Here is a 16,686-nt window from a genome sequence, read left to right on the forward strand (position 1 = left end):
ACTAAGGATAAAATTAATTAATTAATTCATTCATTCATTCATTCAGTGAATGAAAGGATAAAATTGTATTTCAAAATTAAACACAGTCAGGGCTCTACTGATGTACAAATATTTGTATATAGCATGCTATATGGTATATAGTTTTGATATCATGTGGTCCACTGTAATGAATTATGTTTAATTATGACAAAGTGCTGCTCTCTAAAAGAATCTGCAGAGGTTTACGATATTTACTTCTCAACCCCTCCAGGCACCAGTCATTATCTAACATCATCTCTCCAAGACTGCAAGCTGACTTTAATAGACAAACTGTAGTGTTCAAACTCAAACAGACAATGAGGAGGTTGGGTCACGTGCAAAGTCATTTGAGAAGTCTGGTTCCACATACTGTATTACACTTTGTATTTACAAAGGGTACTATAATTCACATTCTCGTAACCCATTTCAGATAATTACTTTTTGGGGTTTGTACTATTAATAATGTTAACACGTTATTCTCTTGCACTTCCTGTCGTCCGTTCAGAGGGCCTAGAGTACGAGTACAGTGGAAGTGAAGAGGAAGAAGACGAGGTCACCGAGGAGGAAGGAGAACCCAGGTAAATGTCACCACAAGAAAAGAAACCACAGCTGTAAAAATGTAAACATAGCACATATTGACACAGAAGGAAACAAGATTATTTCACGTATAATCTAAACAAACAATGCAGTCGTCTCGTAGTATGTTGACTATTTATTAGCTTCAGATTCAGAGGGGACTCTCCCAAAATGAATCCTTTACTAAATACCTACACTGTCATCTTGCAATTATAGAAACAAATCAACACGAAGCAGGAATGCAATAGAAGAGCACACAACTGTGCTACGCACATCATTTGAGTCGTTTGGAATCAATTCATTTTTCATTTTAATATCACATTAAATCTTGATTTAAAATACACCATTCTAACCAGAGCTGCTGATTATTAAATGTATTAATCATGCAGATCCCTACAGATGGATTTCACTTGTTCAAACAAACTGGCCCCGTGAGGGCAAATTTGAAATCATATCCATTAAAAAGCACTCTTAGTGCTAACAATATAGTTTGAGTTACATCTGCCAGCACTACTGATTCTGAAAGCCCTGGGCAGAAAATTAACATGGCAACACATAGAGGTTGGAATCATCCACTTACACAAACTAGAAGACACTGTTGGGAAAAAGTTTATACAATTTCATGAGACAAAAGTTAGAATTTAGGTTATACATATAGGTTAGTGCTCCTGATAGGGTTTAGGCCAGCAGAGAAGACCTGGCTGACCCTGACCCTTGATCTCCAAGTACTCCTAAATGCATCTCCACAGTACAGGACATTATTTATGAAACTGAAGAACAGTGGATGGCTTCGTGAACTGATATTTTCCAATTTGGAAATATGTATAAATGTTGGTTGATCATTTTGGTCGTAATTCTGTTATTATCAATCTAAATCTGATGTGATTATGATTATAATTGATGAATTAATAACGGTTTGAATTAAGATTGATCTAATATGTCTCATTCGCTCCTTCACTTCCTCTAGCTCAATAGTGAATGTTCCTGGTGAATGGACGTTAAGGCGGGAGTTTCTGCGTTTACAGACAGAGGATCGAGAAGAAAGCCGACAGAGGGGCCACAGAGTTGGTGGGGATCAGCAGAGACAACAGGTTAGTTGATTTTATGAGAAACCATTGCCACACAGTGAGATATAAAACTGTGTAACTGTGTTACTGCAGCAAATAGCAGAGCAAGAACAATACAAGCAGCAGTTATTGGCTGATCGACAGAGGAGGATCCAACAACAACATGAAAAACGACAAATGTTAGAAGACGTAAGTGCTATTTGTTTGATTTGCCATTTCTAGCTTTTAAAAACAAAATAGAATAAACTTTGATTTCATTGGAATGTTTCCAGCAACAGAGGCGACAGCTGTCAGATGCTGCCTTTCAGTGGGCAGAATTACAAGACCTTATGCTTGGGGAGGAATCTGATAACTGCGACAACAGAATCCGAAAGACTGACAGATATCAGAAAACTGACAGGAAACGGGTACAGATTACATATTTATTCAAGTTGTATGAGAACTTGTGTCAAAATGTGCTTATATGTACACACTGGTTGAAAAGTGATTGGTTTAAGTATCGTTTTGAAATACCACGAGCATCCTTCCTTCCTCCTTCAAAATAATTTTTAGACAAAACTCTTATCAAGTTTGCAAACATGTTGAGCAGCCAACATTTGAGTGACGTAAACCACTGCTAGTCGTTCATTGGGCGAGCAGATTTGTGATCAGCATAGATAAAACACGGCAAGACAAAACAAAAGCAAATGTAAAACAGATAAAAAGATAAATTATTTGGGCACCAAGAGAGTTTTCCTTAGAAATGTACAAAGAGGTCATGGTAAAATATTTAGTACAGGGCTTTGGCTAAGAGCTTCCAACCATCTTGCAATCTGAATATTTTAGGTTCCACCTCTCAAAAGTCATCTTCCGATCTTGGAATATCCTAGTGCATTTCACGACAATACGGTGCACCGTATTAAAGGCGGAGTGGCAGTTACGGGTGCTATTTCTGTATGTATCAGATACACAAGACTCGTTGTATTATTGGACGCAGGCATGGTAAAATTTACGCTAGCTTAAAAAATACATATGGTAGCATGCATGCACGCCAGTGTATGTTCTTAAAAAAGGCAGTGGGAGCAAACCTGAGTTCGGTTGTACTTTATAAATCCTAATCTTCTGTATCTGAAATGAACGTTCTCTTTCACTCCCACCCTTCCCACTTTAACGTCTGCATGCTGTCCTCAGTTACACCCACCTTTCCTCAATATAAGTAACGCGTTGGCACAACATCAGTCTGTCAAAGCGGACCCGTCACCGAAGTCACACAGCATCATTCACAAATTTTTGGAACTCGGTGCATACACAAGGCAACCCCCATTATTAGGTGCCCTGTCCACTTTGGAGAAAATCCAAGACTTGTATGTGCGCCTTATGGTCGTAAAAATATGGTCATGATGATGTCTTGTGTGCATATTTGTACATGCATGTATGCATGTACCTATGTGCACTCGTAATGGGAGGGTGATTTTGAATCCTGCTTAAATGATGGTGGCGAAGTCACAAGCCACTCCTGTTTGTCAATGATATTGACATAAAGTATGTGTTATTTTTTGTCTTTAACAGGACAATGCTGATGTGTCTATCAGGCCTCTGGACTCAGAGCAGGTAACTAATTTTTTCATTCTGACATTTTTCACTAAAGTTTGAGTTTGTTGTTCATTGTAGTTGTAAGCATGAAAATGTGTCTCAACTTCCTTTTATGCTATTTTATGCATATGCACTTTTAGACTATTTTGAAGAAAGATACGGAATGGACATGAAAACAAGCTGCTACATGCATGTGTGTGTCTACCTTAATAGTAAAAAGTAGTAAATGACAAAGTGCCGTTCTCTAAAAGAATTTGCAGAGGTTTATGGTATGAACCTAAAAAAATGAATGTATTTGAATGGCGCTTATAAATAAAATGTATTATTATTATTATAAGGCGGCCCGGTAGTCCAGTGGTTAGCACGTCGGCTTCACAGTGCAGAGGTACCGGGTTCGATTCCAGCTCCGGCCTCCCTGTGTGGAGTTTGCATGTTCTCCCCGGGCCTGCGTGGGTTTTCTCCGGGTGCTCCGGTTTCCTCCCACATTCCAAAAATATGCATGGCAGGCTGATTGAAAACTCTAAATTGTCCCTAGGTGTGAGTGTGAGCGTGGATGGTTGTTCGTCTATGTGTGCCCTGCGATTGGCTGGCAACCGATTCAGGGTGTCCCCTGCCTACTGCCCGGAGACAGCTGGGATGGGCTCCAGCACCCCCCGCGACCCTAGTGAGGATCAAGCGGTATGGAAGAAGTATAAGTATTATTATTATTTATTATCTAATGAACAAAATACTTAATTTAGACGGCAACATTATTTTAAAGTTTAGTGTTAGTAATACCCCTATTCTGTTTTCTTATTGGATGGTGATGCACACTTAAGGGTTGCACCTTAAAGGTAAGGGTAAAGGCGTGCAATTCCATGAATATGAATTATGAATTTATTGCACGTCTTTGTGGAACACATATTGCATGTGCCATTACTGCGGTGATGGGGTTTTTCCAATATACTGTATTGTGCTGCCCTAATGCAGACTGCCACTATGTGCAATTAGTAATAGAAAATGTAGAAAGACAGCATGTAGGTCAGCCATGGAATTGATTTTGTAGACCCCTGGTAGAACAGCCTGTGTTTTTCATTTAGATGTAACGTGAGGGGAAAATAATTCATTTTTAATTCTATATTTTAGAGGTACTCCTGTTAGGATTGCGAGAGAAGGCCATGACACACACAGTGAAGCAGCTGGGATGTTAGATTCTGACAAGCTTTTCAACCAGTGTTTATCACAGCAGGTCCTTCCTCTTGGTTCTAAAGCCTCTTTCTGTCTCAACTCTTTGCTTGATGTCTACTATTCCTTTCTTTGTTTTCTCACCGCTGTGCCCCCCCCCCCCCTTGCATGCCCAGCATGCATCCTTCGTCTTTTCTGCTATTTCTCTTGTTCTGTCACTTAGTATATTCCTTCGAAAGTGTTGCTATTATTTTCAATAGGTTGTCAGCAGTACGGTATCACTTTCGTCTTTCAGGAGTGGTACACCTCATAACACATTAGGCACGACAATGTAGTAAACTTGTATGTATTGTGCCTGGTGATGAGATTATACACCTAAATGAAACATTTCACTTTTTTTTTTTAATTGTGAACCAACCCTGTTTGAGTAAAATATTCTGCACTGTCAACAGAGACAGGTGTTTCCTGTTTCAGGGCACCACATGTCCAGTAGTTACTTCTGCAGTGCTCAAAATAAATGAGTATACCTTCAAAGCCCTCCTCAAAACTCACTTGTATTCTTTGGCATTCGACTCAGCATGACTTAGATTTGTTCTTGGTTTTACTGTTTGGTGCTTTCTACCGCCTTTATTACCAATTTGTCTTACTGTTTATTGTGCATGTTAAATTGCTCCATGTACAGCACTTTGTATGCAGTGATGGCTGTTTGAAAGTGCTCTATAAATACTGTTGACTTGACTTGAGTATACGCCCTCATTGAAAAGTAAAATTTTAATCCGTTTCTTCGTGAACATACAACTAGCAGACTTTTTAGGATGAAGATACTCACGTGGTTGTATTCTTGTGAATTTGACTATGGTGTACACTCAAAGTTTTCTTCCACATCTGTTCGGGTGAGATCAATTGGTCCAAAATGTCTCCTTATATATTGTAACATCCATTGAGCAATGTGTTGACTGGGCTAACTATGCCCAAATACTCGACATGTGTTGAGTTATGGTTGACATTGTTTGACTTGTCTGGTAACCTATGCCTATCCATTGTAATATCCAGATAAATGCTATTATCATGCATTTAGAGTGCTTTAATTGAAAATGTTATTACAGGCGGATTGAAGAGGTTTTGCACCATTCGCCACCTTTTTGGACGTACACAAATTCTGCTTCATTTAGTCGCTTCCTGGCACTGTCTGTTACTATATGTGCTTTCCATGTTTGCTGCATAGAGAGCTGTGACTCCAAACCAGCTGCTTCAGCTTAAGGCCAAGCACTCACAGCTTCATCTCCAGTCACCAGCCAAGACCCAACATCAGCAGCCATCGTCAGGCAGGAGATCACACCGCACCCTGCCTAAAGACCAAACGCAGCTCCTGTCCCTGCAGCATGACAACAGACACGGGGAGAGAGAGAGGGACCGGGAGAGGCAAAAAGAAAAGCCAGAGGCTTCTGTCCAAAAGCTAATGGCTAACAGCAGGAACACTAGTGCTCCTCCCGCTACCGCCGCTGCTTCCTCGTCCAGTTGCAACGCAAACTGCCAGCGCTCAGCGGTAAAGCCCTGCCTTCCTTGGCTATCAAACACCTTTTTATCACTGCCGTTCCTCACGTTGTGTTACAGGCTGTCTGTCCTTGGCTGTGTGGCCTTGTCTGTTCACAAATCACTGAACTTCTCTTTTGATGCTGCTGTTTCCTTCTTTACCCCTTACCGCCAACTGTACCCCTCACCCTTGTGAAGAACATAAATGAAATGTTTTGACTGCTGCTCATACAGCATAAAGTACTCCCATCGTCGGAACCTCGGAACAACCATCCTTTTCTGCTGCTCAATTTTTAAAGTAGGACTTCTCTCAGTGGCTGTTGACCTTAAACTGCACATCACAGTATAATCATACCCAAAATGCTCTTTAAGTGTTTGGGATAAGGTAGTGTTATATGGCCAGCATAAAATTGGTTTGTGTTTCATGAAACCACACTATTATCATGTGTTTAGTGTCATCAACTCCTCTTTATAGGTCCAATGGTTCTCCTCCTATTTGATATTGCCAGTTTTCCTACCCCACAGGCGTTGACATCAGTTTCCTGTATAGGGCACACTTACAGGCACAATCTGTTTCATGTTTTAGGTGGATTACCAGGACTCACATATAGCCAGGATGCTTTTAGCTGCTGGCCTGCCCAACGAGATGCACTCAAGACTAGGTTCTGGTAGCAGTTCTAGTCCTTGTACTCCAGCCATGCAGAGAGCTCACATTAATCAGGTATTTCACAGTCCTGTCATGAAAATTAACTGGAGTGCAGTGAAACCTCGAAGAACAACCTATACCATTTGAATTTTGATTTGTTCAAATTGGAAAACATTCTGTTCTATATTCGTGACAAGTCTGGTGCAACATGCATCGTAAATCTGCGCTGAGTTGGGTTAGATTGGGGGATGATAGTTTGGCTGTTTGCACCACTATCGGCGAGACCTTAACTGATTCCTCTCATTTCCTTTAAATGCGGCGCGCTCACATCCCACATGGGCGACAGCTTTGTCCTGAAAAGGAATCGCAAACTGTACATGATCAGAGCATTGCCACTGCTTTTTCCTAGTGTGGCACCAGACAACATAAGCAGGTTCCCTCATTAAAAACAGAATGAGCTGCTGAGGACTTAACTATGCCCGCCGACCACATGTATCTGCCCCCTGCCAACCATCGGTTGTGTGCCACCTACGTTGCCCTCCAAAGTTGCATGCAGGCCCCTGGGATAATGTATGTAAATAATAAAGTCATGCTGACAATCATAATAATGCATTCATTTAATTGATTTCCACAATGATTCGGAAGGTTTGATGCCCACACTTGCACACATTTATATGATCACATCCACCACACACCCGCGAAGCTTGCCAAACGTTAGATGCGGAGCCTTGAGTTTAGATTGACTTTCAGCCACCAAACTGTAATATGCACACACACACACACACACACACACAACCCCCAAGAAGGTTTTGGTCAAATTCATAAATTGTACAACCCATGGGGTGATTCAACTTAAAGGTTCCACAGTGCAGTACATGCAAATTTCTCCATTGTGAGACAAATAAATCTGATTTTATCTTATCTTAGATTAACATCAATGTGTGTATTTTTTTTTCCTCGATGTAAGTAACGCGCATATTTTTTTTCTTTCTTCCCAGAATGCCAATTTGCGCTCTAGTCGAGTTGCCCCTCACAGCAGCTCTATGTCAGATATGGCTATCTCAGCATTGTCCCCGTTCACACCTGTGTCGCCCTCTGATGATGTCTTCTGGGACTCTGAGACACCACCTAAGGTAGTACTGGTATTTTATCTTTTGTCTTTTTTTTTCTGACTGTAAGAAGCGCCACATATAGGGCACTTTTGTTGTGTTTTCTTGTGAATGTGATCATATGGCAAGCCGGCATCAAAAGGAGGAAGGTGTTGTTCCTTGGATGTGAAGCCCCCTCACATCGTGTGGTGTTTTTGTGTGTTCTAAGCATGAGTGAGTATTTATATTTGCAGCAAGTGTGTGCGCTTCTGGTTGAAGGAGACATTTTATGTTTTACATCGGTGCCACTCACTTTCTCTCTCCAATGTTCTGTGTCTAATATACCGGCTGTCCTGCTAGGTCCAAACAAAATACCCCATTCGGTGTATTTACGAACAGAACGGCATTTGCATTTAATAGGACAAGTAATAACCACAACAGAAACAGGAGAGCTAATAGAGCCGTCTATTTGCTATGTTAAGTTGTTGAATTAACACGAGGCCAAGATGGAGTCAACAGACCAGTTAATAACTCAATCTCTCATGTGATTGAAAAGGCACCAAAAGTGTCACATAACCTGACACAGCTGAGCTTTAATGAGGCACTTGAGTTGACACACGGTTGCTGAGATTTTGACACGGCTGTGCCATAGGTCCGGGGGAGGGGGAAAAATATTCAATTTTTCCACATAACCCCTGCAATGTGTTTGCATAATCCTATTCACGAGAAGAAACCGAATCTGCTTAAACTGATATAGCAAAAACAATTATTAGTTTTCATATTTTTATCGAGCGTATCATATAAGAATTCACAGGACAGGGAGGAAACAGTCAGTGAGCCCTTGGATTTATGAACTCGTTGACCCTCCGTTTGCACCTATAAACTCAACCAAATGTTACCTTATTGGCAATACGGATTGTATGAGGGCAACTCACTTCCTTTGATGTCAGTTGTCACTTCCTCTCTGTGACTGGCTGTGTGACCTTGGGGATCTGAAGCCAAAGCATCACCAGATGATTGTTTTGACAAATATGGGGAGCATTTTCAATACCAATATAGTGTCAATACTGTAAAAGTACTACATATTGGTATACAAATGAGACATTGCAGATTATCCATACTGATCAGAGCACAAGACTCTTTAAGGGGTCTATTTTCGTGGACAGCACATATGCGCTTGGGCGTAAAAACTGGTGCATCTTGATTTTTTTATTTTATTTTTTTAACGTGCAAAGCCTCCTTTCGTTTGCGAATTGAGTTTATCTGTAACTGTTAGAGTGCATTTTAGGGTGAAATGTGACCCAACTTTGTGAGATTCTCCTAGAGCAGTGTTTCTCAACAGGGGGTCTGTTGAACCCGAGTAGTCCGTGGTGTAATAGCAAACGGTCCGTGAATATTAAATATCTTTTTATGCTTTTTGCCTTTATCAACAAAAAAAAAAACTGAGGGTAACTGTCTTTTTTTTTGTTTAACTCCATCTGTTGAACTTGTGTAATTCATTATATTTTGATAAGAGATCTCCCTCCTATGCGCATGGTTCCAGCTACTGTGTGGTGACTTTCAATGATCTGCATTCATTTCAAATTATGAGCCAGCCTGGCATTTCGGTGGTCACACACCATTCATTTCTGAATGGATTTCTTTGTTGAGAAACATGCTATTTTGATCTGGAAGTTATTACTGAAAGTTCATGTTTGCCTCAAAGTGTAATAAAGGCAATTTAAAATGCAGTTTTTACTGTTTTTAGCACTAACAACTGTTCTTATAATATACAATTTGGACGGAAACTAATCATGTGTTTTCTTTCCAGTTTGTTCAAATGATTGACAGATTGTGTTGGTCCGGCGCAAGACAGAATAGGGAATAAAATTTACTGATAAATTGTATTTTACAGGTCCCAGAACGAACCACCTCTAAGTTCTACTGCAGAGAACTGGTGAAGGGACACAAGAGGGCCGCTTCCAGGTAGTAGAAAGATGTTTCTATAGATCTGCTGTGTTTCTGAAATGTCCGAAATTAGTCCAATTTATATGGCTTACTTGGAGTGATTAAGGCAACAAAATTCTTAGTAAGGTGAACTTTAACTACCGTTGTCACTTATGTCACCCTTGTGGTAACTTAGACATTCAGTAATCTGAAGAGTTGTTTTTATTTTGGTTTTTTTTTTTCACTTGTCCTTATGAATTAAATATATTGTCAAATGATTGTAATATCTATAATTGTAGACTAGTTACCCACAACAGCAAATACAGTTGTTTCAGTTTGGGTCAGTGAAGGTGCTCATTGAATACACTGACTGTAATTTATGCAGTTGAAACAGTGCTGCAAAGACAATGATAAGGCATTGTGTTTGCACATGTCATGAACCTTCTGTATTGTTGAGATTTATAGTTAGAAAATCATCGGATGTGGTTTATTTCTCAAATCTTGGTTCTTGAGGAAACAGCATATCCGCATACTGTATGTGATTGCAATTCATTCCCAGCTTATGCTCCGTTTGTCTGTGTGTGTCTACCCCCATCTAGTGGCACTCCTGTGCTCATGACAGATCAAACTTCTAGGTCTGTCTCTCACGGTGTGTCTATCAGCAATAACAATCCAGGTCAGTTTCTCTCTGAGGTATCTTTTTGTCATGAAAATAAAAGAAAAAATGACTAAATAAATATTGTGGTTGTTAATTACATATCATTTTTTCTTTTCTGACATTTGTTGCTCTGTGAGTCACACAGGACACAAAAACAGTAAATTTTTGAGAAAAAAGTGTTGAAAGAAAAATTGCAACACAAGTGTCAATGCAGTACAGTATATTCATTGGCCAATATCATTCAATATTGATTCAAAAAGTGATTGATAATAAGGCAAGCAATTTGTTTACAGTATTTATTGGTGCCTGTGACCATCAGTAATTACTCAATAATATTCTGTGTGTATTTTTCTAATGATATCCAATGCAATGAATTCTTCCCTGAGAAAGATAGTAAGTCTTACTTTTGAGGTTCCGACTTCCACCATTTTTATTATTGTGGTTGTTACCGGCCTAACTGTAGAAGTGCACAGTGTTAAACTGCAACCATTTAGTTCGAGTTGCCTTCTGTCTTGTTAAACTGCAGCTGAAAATAAACAATCATCTCAGTTTAGCTTCAGGCCCCGGTTTAAAGCGGCACGCGGTTTTAGATTGTCTCTGAGATTTACTGCTTTATGTACTAATCACGGAAATTTAATATTTGTTTCACAAAATCTGTTGTTGCTATAAAGATTGTTTGTAGTAGTAGTAGTAATAAATATTTGACAATTGTTAAGTGAATAATGACTTATTGGGACACTATTCTTTAACTCTGACAAAACCATTTTAAAACTCCACACAAGCCAGTCAAAAAATTTTGCACACGTAACATTTTCCTAGTCGAACTGCAAAGTTGTATTGTTTTTCTCTCCAAACTGTGACAGATTTGATTTTTGGATTGTAGATAATTTCAAGATGGAGAGTCCACGTGTGCAGCAACGTCTTCAGCAGCACAGGCGGCAACAGAACGACGTCACTGGCCGACATTTCCAAGTAAGACATTCTTAACTGTGTAATAAGTAACGTTATGACCACATACTGTCACAGGCATCTCAAAGTTAGATTAAAAAGAGCTGATCACAAAAGTAAATTTCATATTAGTGAATAAATCCAAGTCAAGTAAATTACGCCAAATATCTTTATCATCAGAAACACATGCACTCAGATGCATCCAAAATGAAGCAGTCTATGTCACTCTCTGATTTGATGATTTTGTTTTCTTTTTTTAATCGGCTCGCATACTGTACTTTAATTCATCTCTTTGTAAGGGTGTCAAGACTGTTCTGGGCCCTTTCAACAAGGCCACAGAATATTCCTCCTCCAGTGATGAGTTTGGGAGTAGTGATGAAGAAGAGAGGAACAGGTGAGCTGTTTTACATCTGTTCATTCATAACTACAACGGGGTTGTTTTTGATTACTCTAAAACACAGACGTTAATCAGAAAAAAACACTAATAATCTGTCAGGATACTGCAAAAGAATTTTTGAGAAAATGTCTTATTTTGCACATCTGGTCAATAATGCCATTGATAGATTGCACAAATTGCAGCCAATCAGCCCTTGTGCATAAAATGCAAAATATTGACCATATTTGATAAACTCGATCAGATAGGTTCTAAAGTTCATGTTATATATCAAAGACTCCCCTCGGTCTAGTTTTTTTAAAGGAGAAAAAGAGGAGAAGGAAAAAAAGATAAGGAGAAGGGGTCCAAAAAACAACCAAAGAAAACGAAAGAGAAAAAAATGTGCCATTCTTTTTGGTCTCGTTCATAAAAAAACACGTCCCATTTTAAGTTAATATCCTGAATACACTCTATTTACAAAACTTAACTTTGGAATGTCTGCCAAGAAAAAAATATACATTCCCTGCAATTGGCAGCCAACCAGTTAGGGTGTACCCTGCCTCTTACTCAAAGACAGCTGATCTTGGCTTCTGCATGCCCGCAGTGAGTGAGCGATAAGCAGTTTGGAGAATGAATGACTGATAGATATAATGTGTAGCCCCATATCGACCCGTTCTTCTGGTTTTATTTTACGAATGATGGGTCACAGGCGCATAGGTTGACTTTGAAAAGTTGAAAATACGTCATCAAAACGTGCTCATACTACAAACTATTATCCATTTGAACCGTTTTGACTGCTGACATTTTGGCAGGCCAAAGCTAATAATGGAGACACTCTTATGACTTTTCTGTCAGATCATCCTAACTCAAATCAAGCCATAACTATGTTTGCTATTTTGTTGTACGGTATGACCAATGTAAAGTCTTTGCATTTCATACATGTTTCCAAAAAAGAAGTTAGAGGTCGCTTTCTGGATCTGTGATCTGTTATTTCTTTGTTTCAGTATTAGTTCATACTTGAACATGCTTATTTTTCATTGCTTTTCAGCTTGAAAACGTATTTCTCACTCATTCATCCATTAGATATTTTCTAATTCACATCTTTCTATCTTTATAGTTGTGGCTTCCCCAATGGGAAGAGAGATAAATACTTGAAGCAAATACCAGATGGCATTGTGCTGCAGCCTCATCAGAATCTTAACCAGGTCTTTTCACACACACATACACACACACACACACACACACACACATAATCATTCATTCATCCATCTTCCGAACCGCTTGATCACACACACGCACGCACGCACGCACGCACGCACGCACGCACACACACACACACACACACACACACACACACACACACACACACACACACACACACACACACACACACATGATATTCTCACTCACTTATTTGCTCCTGCTGTGAGAAATTATATTGTACCGGTACTTGATAGCATTAATATTTGCTCCACAGATTTCTCAGATGACATCAGATGCTACCTACATGCTGCCAGACCTACTGCAGAAAATATCTTCAGCAAGACCTTCTTGCAATGCACTAAGCCAGCAGCAGCAAGCACGAGAAGAGAATTACACGCAGTCACCCACGGCACTGCGATCCCCCGCACACCAGGACCTACCTGTGAGTATATCTAGTGTGACAAGTAACAGAACGCAGAGACCTATAGTCAGGACAGAGTTTTATATAAACATTGAATGTGGACTTCACTGTAGATTATGCTGTGAAATTTTTGCCATAAATGGAATGTACAATATATTGTGTTTTGCAAGTACATTTTAACCAAAGGTGGCCCGGTAGTCAACTGGTTAGCACATCACCCTCATACCTGATATAAATGATCGATAAATTTATCAGGCTTCTCGGAGCTTGTTGATGAAAACATACTGGATTGAGGCCCTCGAGGACCGGGGTTGGGCACCTCCAGTGTAGAGGCATTCCTCGAGGGCTGTGATCAAAACTGGTTCCGGGACAGATTTGGGCTACAGGAGCATTGATGGAAGAAATGCATTGAACTCCAGGGGGGATTATGTTGAAAACTAGTAAAAGATCAGAATTCTATCTGCCTCTCGTCTGGTTCAGGCCAGAAACCTTTGCGACACCACTCTTTCGTGTCCGTTTGGAGGGATGAACATCTTGTGCTCTGGAGCGTGTCTTGCAGACCTCAGTAACACCACTAAAAAGTTACAACATTTTTTTCATTTTATCACTTTTTGGGAAAAATAGTCATGAAAGCTTGCAAGCTATCAATCAGTCCATCAATCTGTTACTGTTTTAGGAGTTGCATTCGTTGTATTTGTCCACAAGAGGAAGGTATTGAGACAGTTATCAGCAGTGAAGTGATCTTGTCCTACAATAGCTTTCTATTGTCAAGAGTATGGTTGATTATTTGAGTGGACTATTGCAGCCTAGTTTTGAATGACTACAATTTTCCTCTTTATTTGATTTTCCTCAGGTTTTCAGCAGTCCGGCTAGTAAAAACACCTCATCTTCCTCTTCCTCTGTCTTCTCCTTCATCGACCCGAGATTGATCCCTATCTCTTCGCCACCACAGAGCCCAAGTGAGTACATCACTAAACACATATACAAGCTTTGTAATGAATTACTTTCCGTTACAATAGCAGGAGGCCCAGTGTTATAAGACATCATGTTTTCAGTATGCAGTAAGGGGGAGCCAATCAAGAGAGCGAACCACAGGAAGGGCTCGGTGGTGAATGTGAATCCAACCAATATTCGACCCCAGAGTGACAGTCCTGAGATCCGCAAATACAAGAAGAAATTCACCAGTGAGGTGCTCTGTGCTGGACTATGGGGTTGGTCATTTTCTTTTGCTCAAAATCATATTAAACAGTGATACAGTATGTGGGTCAATATCACTGTCTCTGTCCTATGTGTTGTCTTGTGTTATTTTTGTTATTTTGACTTCAAAATGGCGCCGCAAGAGTGGCTGCCTTTCCAGCAGCTCCTATTTTTTTGTTGTTCTACTTCTTCCTTTCATAACTTTGCTGCTGTGAATCTGGAATTTCTCCATTGCGAGACTAATAAAGGTTTTCTTAATCACGTGCCTTTGGTGTCCTGATCAGAATATTCCACTGGCACAAAAAAAAGGGAACCATTTGTTGTTGAAGTGGTGGATAGTTGCAGAGTGAATATTTACATTTATGTTTCATCATTCATCATAATATATGTGTGGCTGGATGTTGTCGAGCTTAACAAGTCAAATCTGTTACGGTGAAATATCATTTGATATAAAACTAATGGTTGAATTTTGCCCATAAAATTTGAGACTGTAAGTATATTTTTGTTCATCGTGCGCATTTGTGACCAGTAAATTTGCAGATATGTCTGTTATTGTAACTATTCTTGATTTTTATTGATTTTATGTTGCTGACAAACTCCTGGTCCACCCATCAGCCCATTTGTCGGTAATATTGTAAAAATGAGTGGAAATGTTTATTCAAGTGAATTTATTGTGTCGCCCCTAAATTTTAGGTTCAGGGCCATGATGCTGCCACTAAATGTTAGCCTGGAGCCCCATAAAACCTTTCAAGGTTTTCTAAATACATTTGTGAAACAGTACACAGTCTGCTTGCTAACTGATTCATGTTGCTCAATTAAGCTCCACCATAAAATGCCTAACGAGACAAAAATGTCCTCCGGGGTCATTATCCAATCTGTCAGCAAGTTGCTGTCTGCGTGGACATTTTCTTAAATCTTTTTTTTTTTAATGTATTTAAATTTCAATTGAGTTTTAAGGAGTGAAAGTGTGGTGATAGTGACTCATATACAGAATATCACAGCGATGTCCATTCTCTTAAATAGAATAATATGAGTTGTGAATTTTGATTGTGTTTGCTCCGCAGGAGTGAATCTGTTGGTCGGGACAGAAAATGGTCTTTGGCTGCTGGACCGAAGTGGCCAGGGGAAGGTATACTCGCTCATTAGCAGAAGAAGGTTTCAGCAGATGGATGTGCTGGAAGGACTCAATGTGCTCATTACTATATCAGGTACACATACTGAAGTTTTGTCACTTGTATATTTAAAATCCGGGGAATTACCGTAACCACAATTACCATTGTCAAGTTCCTGTTAATGGGCTAGAGAAGAAGTTACCTTTGAATTTTTTCTGTAAAGGCAAAAAAAAAAAAAAGGTTGATTTTTTTTTTTCTGTGTTTCAAGGTAAAAAGAACAAGCTCCGCCTTTACTATCTTTCCTGGCTGAGAAATAAAATCCTCCGGAATGACCCGGAAGTGGAGAAGAGGCAGGGTTGGACATCTGTTGGCGATCTGGAAGGTTGTGTCCACTATAAAGTGGGTAAGGAGATTAACATTTGGGACTTTTCTTGAGACTGCAAGCCAAGGCAGAGGGGAAGCTGAAGGTTGCTTTTTGAGTTTATTTGTGCATTTCATTTCGAGACCTTTGTGTCCCTTTGTACAGTACGTTACGAGAAGATCAAGTTCCTTGTAATTGCTTTGAAGAATGCAGTGGAGGTTTACGCCTGGGCGCCCAAACCCTACCACAAGTTCATGGCCTTTAAGGTTGGTAATGTTTCAATGTGGTAATGTGGAGTTTGCGTGTTCTTCCTTATTCTTGTGTGGCTTTTCTCCGGGCACTCTGGCCTCCTCCCACATTGCATTCATTCAAATTAATTGATGGGTCTAAATTGTCAATGAAATGATCATGTGAGTGTGACTATTTGTGAAGCGATATGTGCCAAGCATGGTGTTCCCACCTCTCACCCAAAGCCACTCGGGTGATGCGCCAGCGCCTCTGCCCCCCAAAAGCTGGATGGATGTTTTTTCCCGAGATGTTGAAATGTCAGCGCTATTCCCTTGCAATGTACCGTATTCTTTCCCATCATCTCAAACATAGCAGACCAATAATTCTTCACTTCTACAAAAAAACATGACTATAGACAGACTAAACACTGATTGAGGTCAGTCCGCAAGCAAACTCTCCCTCTTTGACAGACATGATCCATTCAGGCTATGAGACCCCCACTCTCAGGAGAGTCTCATTAGAGCTGTGTCCCATTTCTTTGCATCCACCATGGCTTGAGCTACTTTGATTTCCTTGCTCGGAAAAGGCCAAGGAT

General features: G+C 40.0%; 1 protein-coding gene across 2 annotated transcripts in view; it reads left to right on the plus strand.

Moving 5' to 3' along the window:
• The window catches only part of si:zfos-2326c3.2 (mitogen-activated protein kinase kinase kinase kinase 4), a 48,122-nt gene that overhangs the window by 23,903 nt on the left and 7,533 nt on the right, over positions 1–16,686 (plus strand). Inside the window, exons 11-29 of one of the 2 annotated variants that reach the window (XM_052071385.1) lie at positions 524–596; positions 1,562–1,685; positions 1,755–1,850; positions 1,934–2,068; positions 3,210–3,251; positions 5,623–5,943; positions 6,517–6,651; positions 7,575–7,709; positions 9,559–9,629; positions 10,190–10,266; positions 11,132–11,220; positions 11,496–11,590; positions 12,687–12,774; positions 13,047–13,214; positions 14,047–14,152; positions 14,249–14,404; positions 15,455–15,598; positions 15,771–15,905; positions 16,029–16,129. In XM_052071385.1, coding sequence (XP_051927345.1) covers positions 524–596; positions 1,562–1,685; positions 1,755–1,850; positions 1,934–2,068; positions 3,210–3,251; positions 5,623–5,943; positions 6,517–6,651; positions 7,575–7,709; positions 9,559–9,629; positions 10,190–10,266; positions 11,132–11,220; positions 11,496–11,590; positions 12,687–12,774; positions 13,047–13,214; positions 14,047–14,152; positions 14,249–14,404; positions 15,455–15,598; positions 15,771–15,905; positions 16,029–16,129 — 2,291 coding nt within the window. The remainder of the gene's footprint in view (positions 1–523; positions 597–1,561; positions 1,686–1,754; positions 1,851–1,933; positions 2,069–3,209; positions 3,252–5,622; positions 5,944–6,516; positions 6,652–7,574; positions 7,710–9,558; positions 9,630–10,189; positions 10,267–11,131; positions 11,221–11,495; positions 11,591–12,686; positions 12,775–13,046; positions 13,215–14,046; positions 14,153–14,248; positions 14,405–15,454; positions 15,599–15,770; positions 15,906–16,028; positions 16,130–16,686) is intronic. The other variant, XM_052071393.1, reaches the window with a different exon arrangement.

This window comes from Hippocampus zosterae, chromosome 1 (genome assembly GCF_025434085.1).
Source record: "Hippocampus zosterae strain Florida chromosome 1, ASM2543408v3, whole genome shotgun sequence".
Lineage (NCBI taxonomy): Eukaryota > Metazoa > Chordata > Actinopteri > Syngnathiformes > Syngnathidae > Hippocampus > Hippocampus zosterae.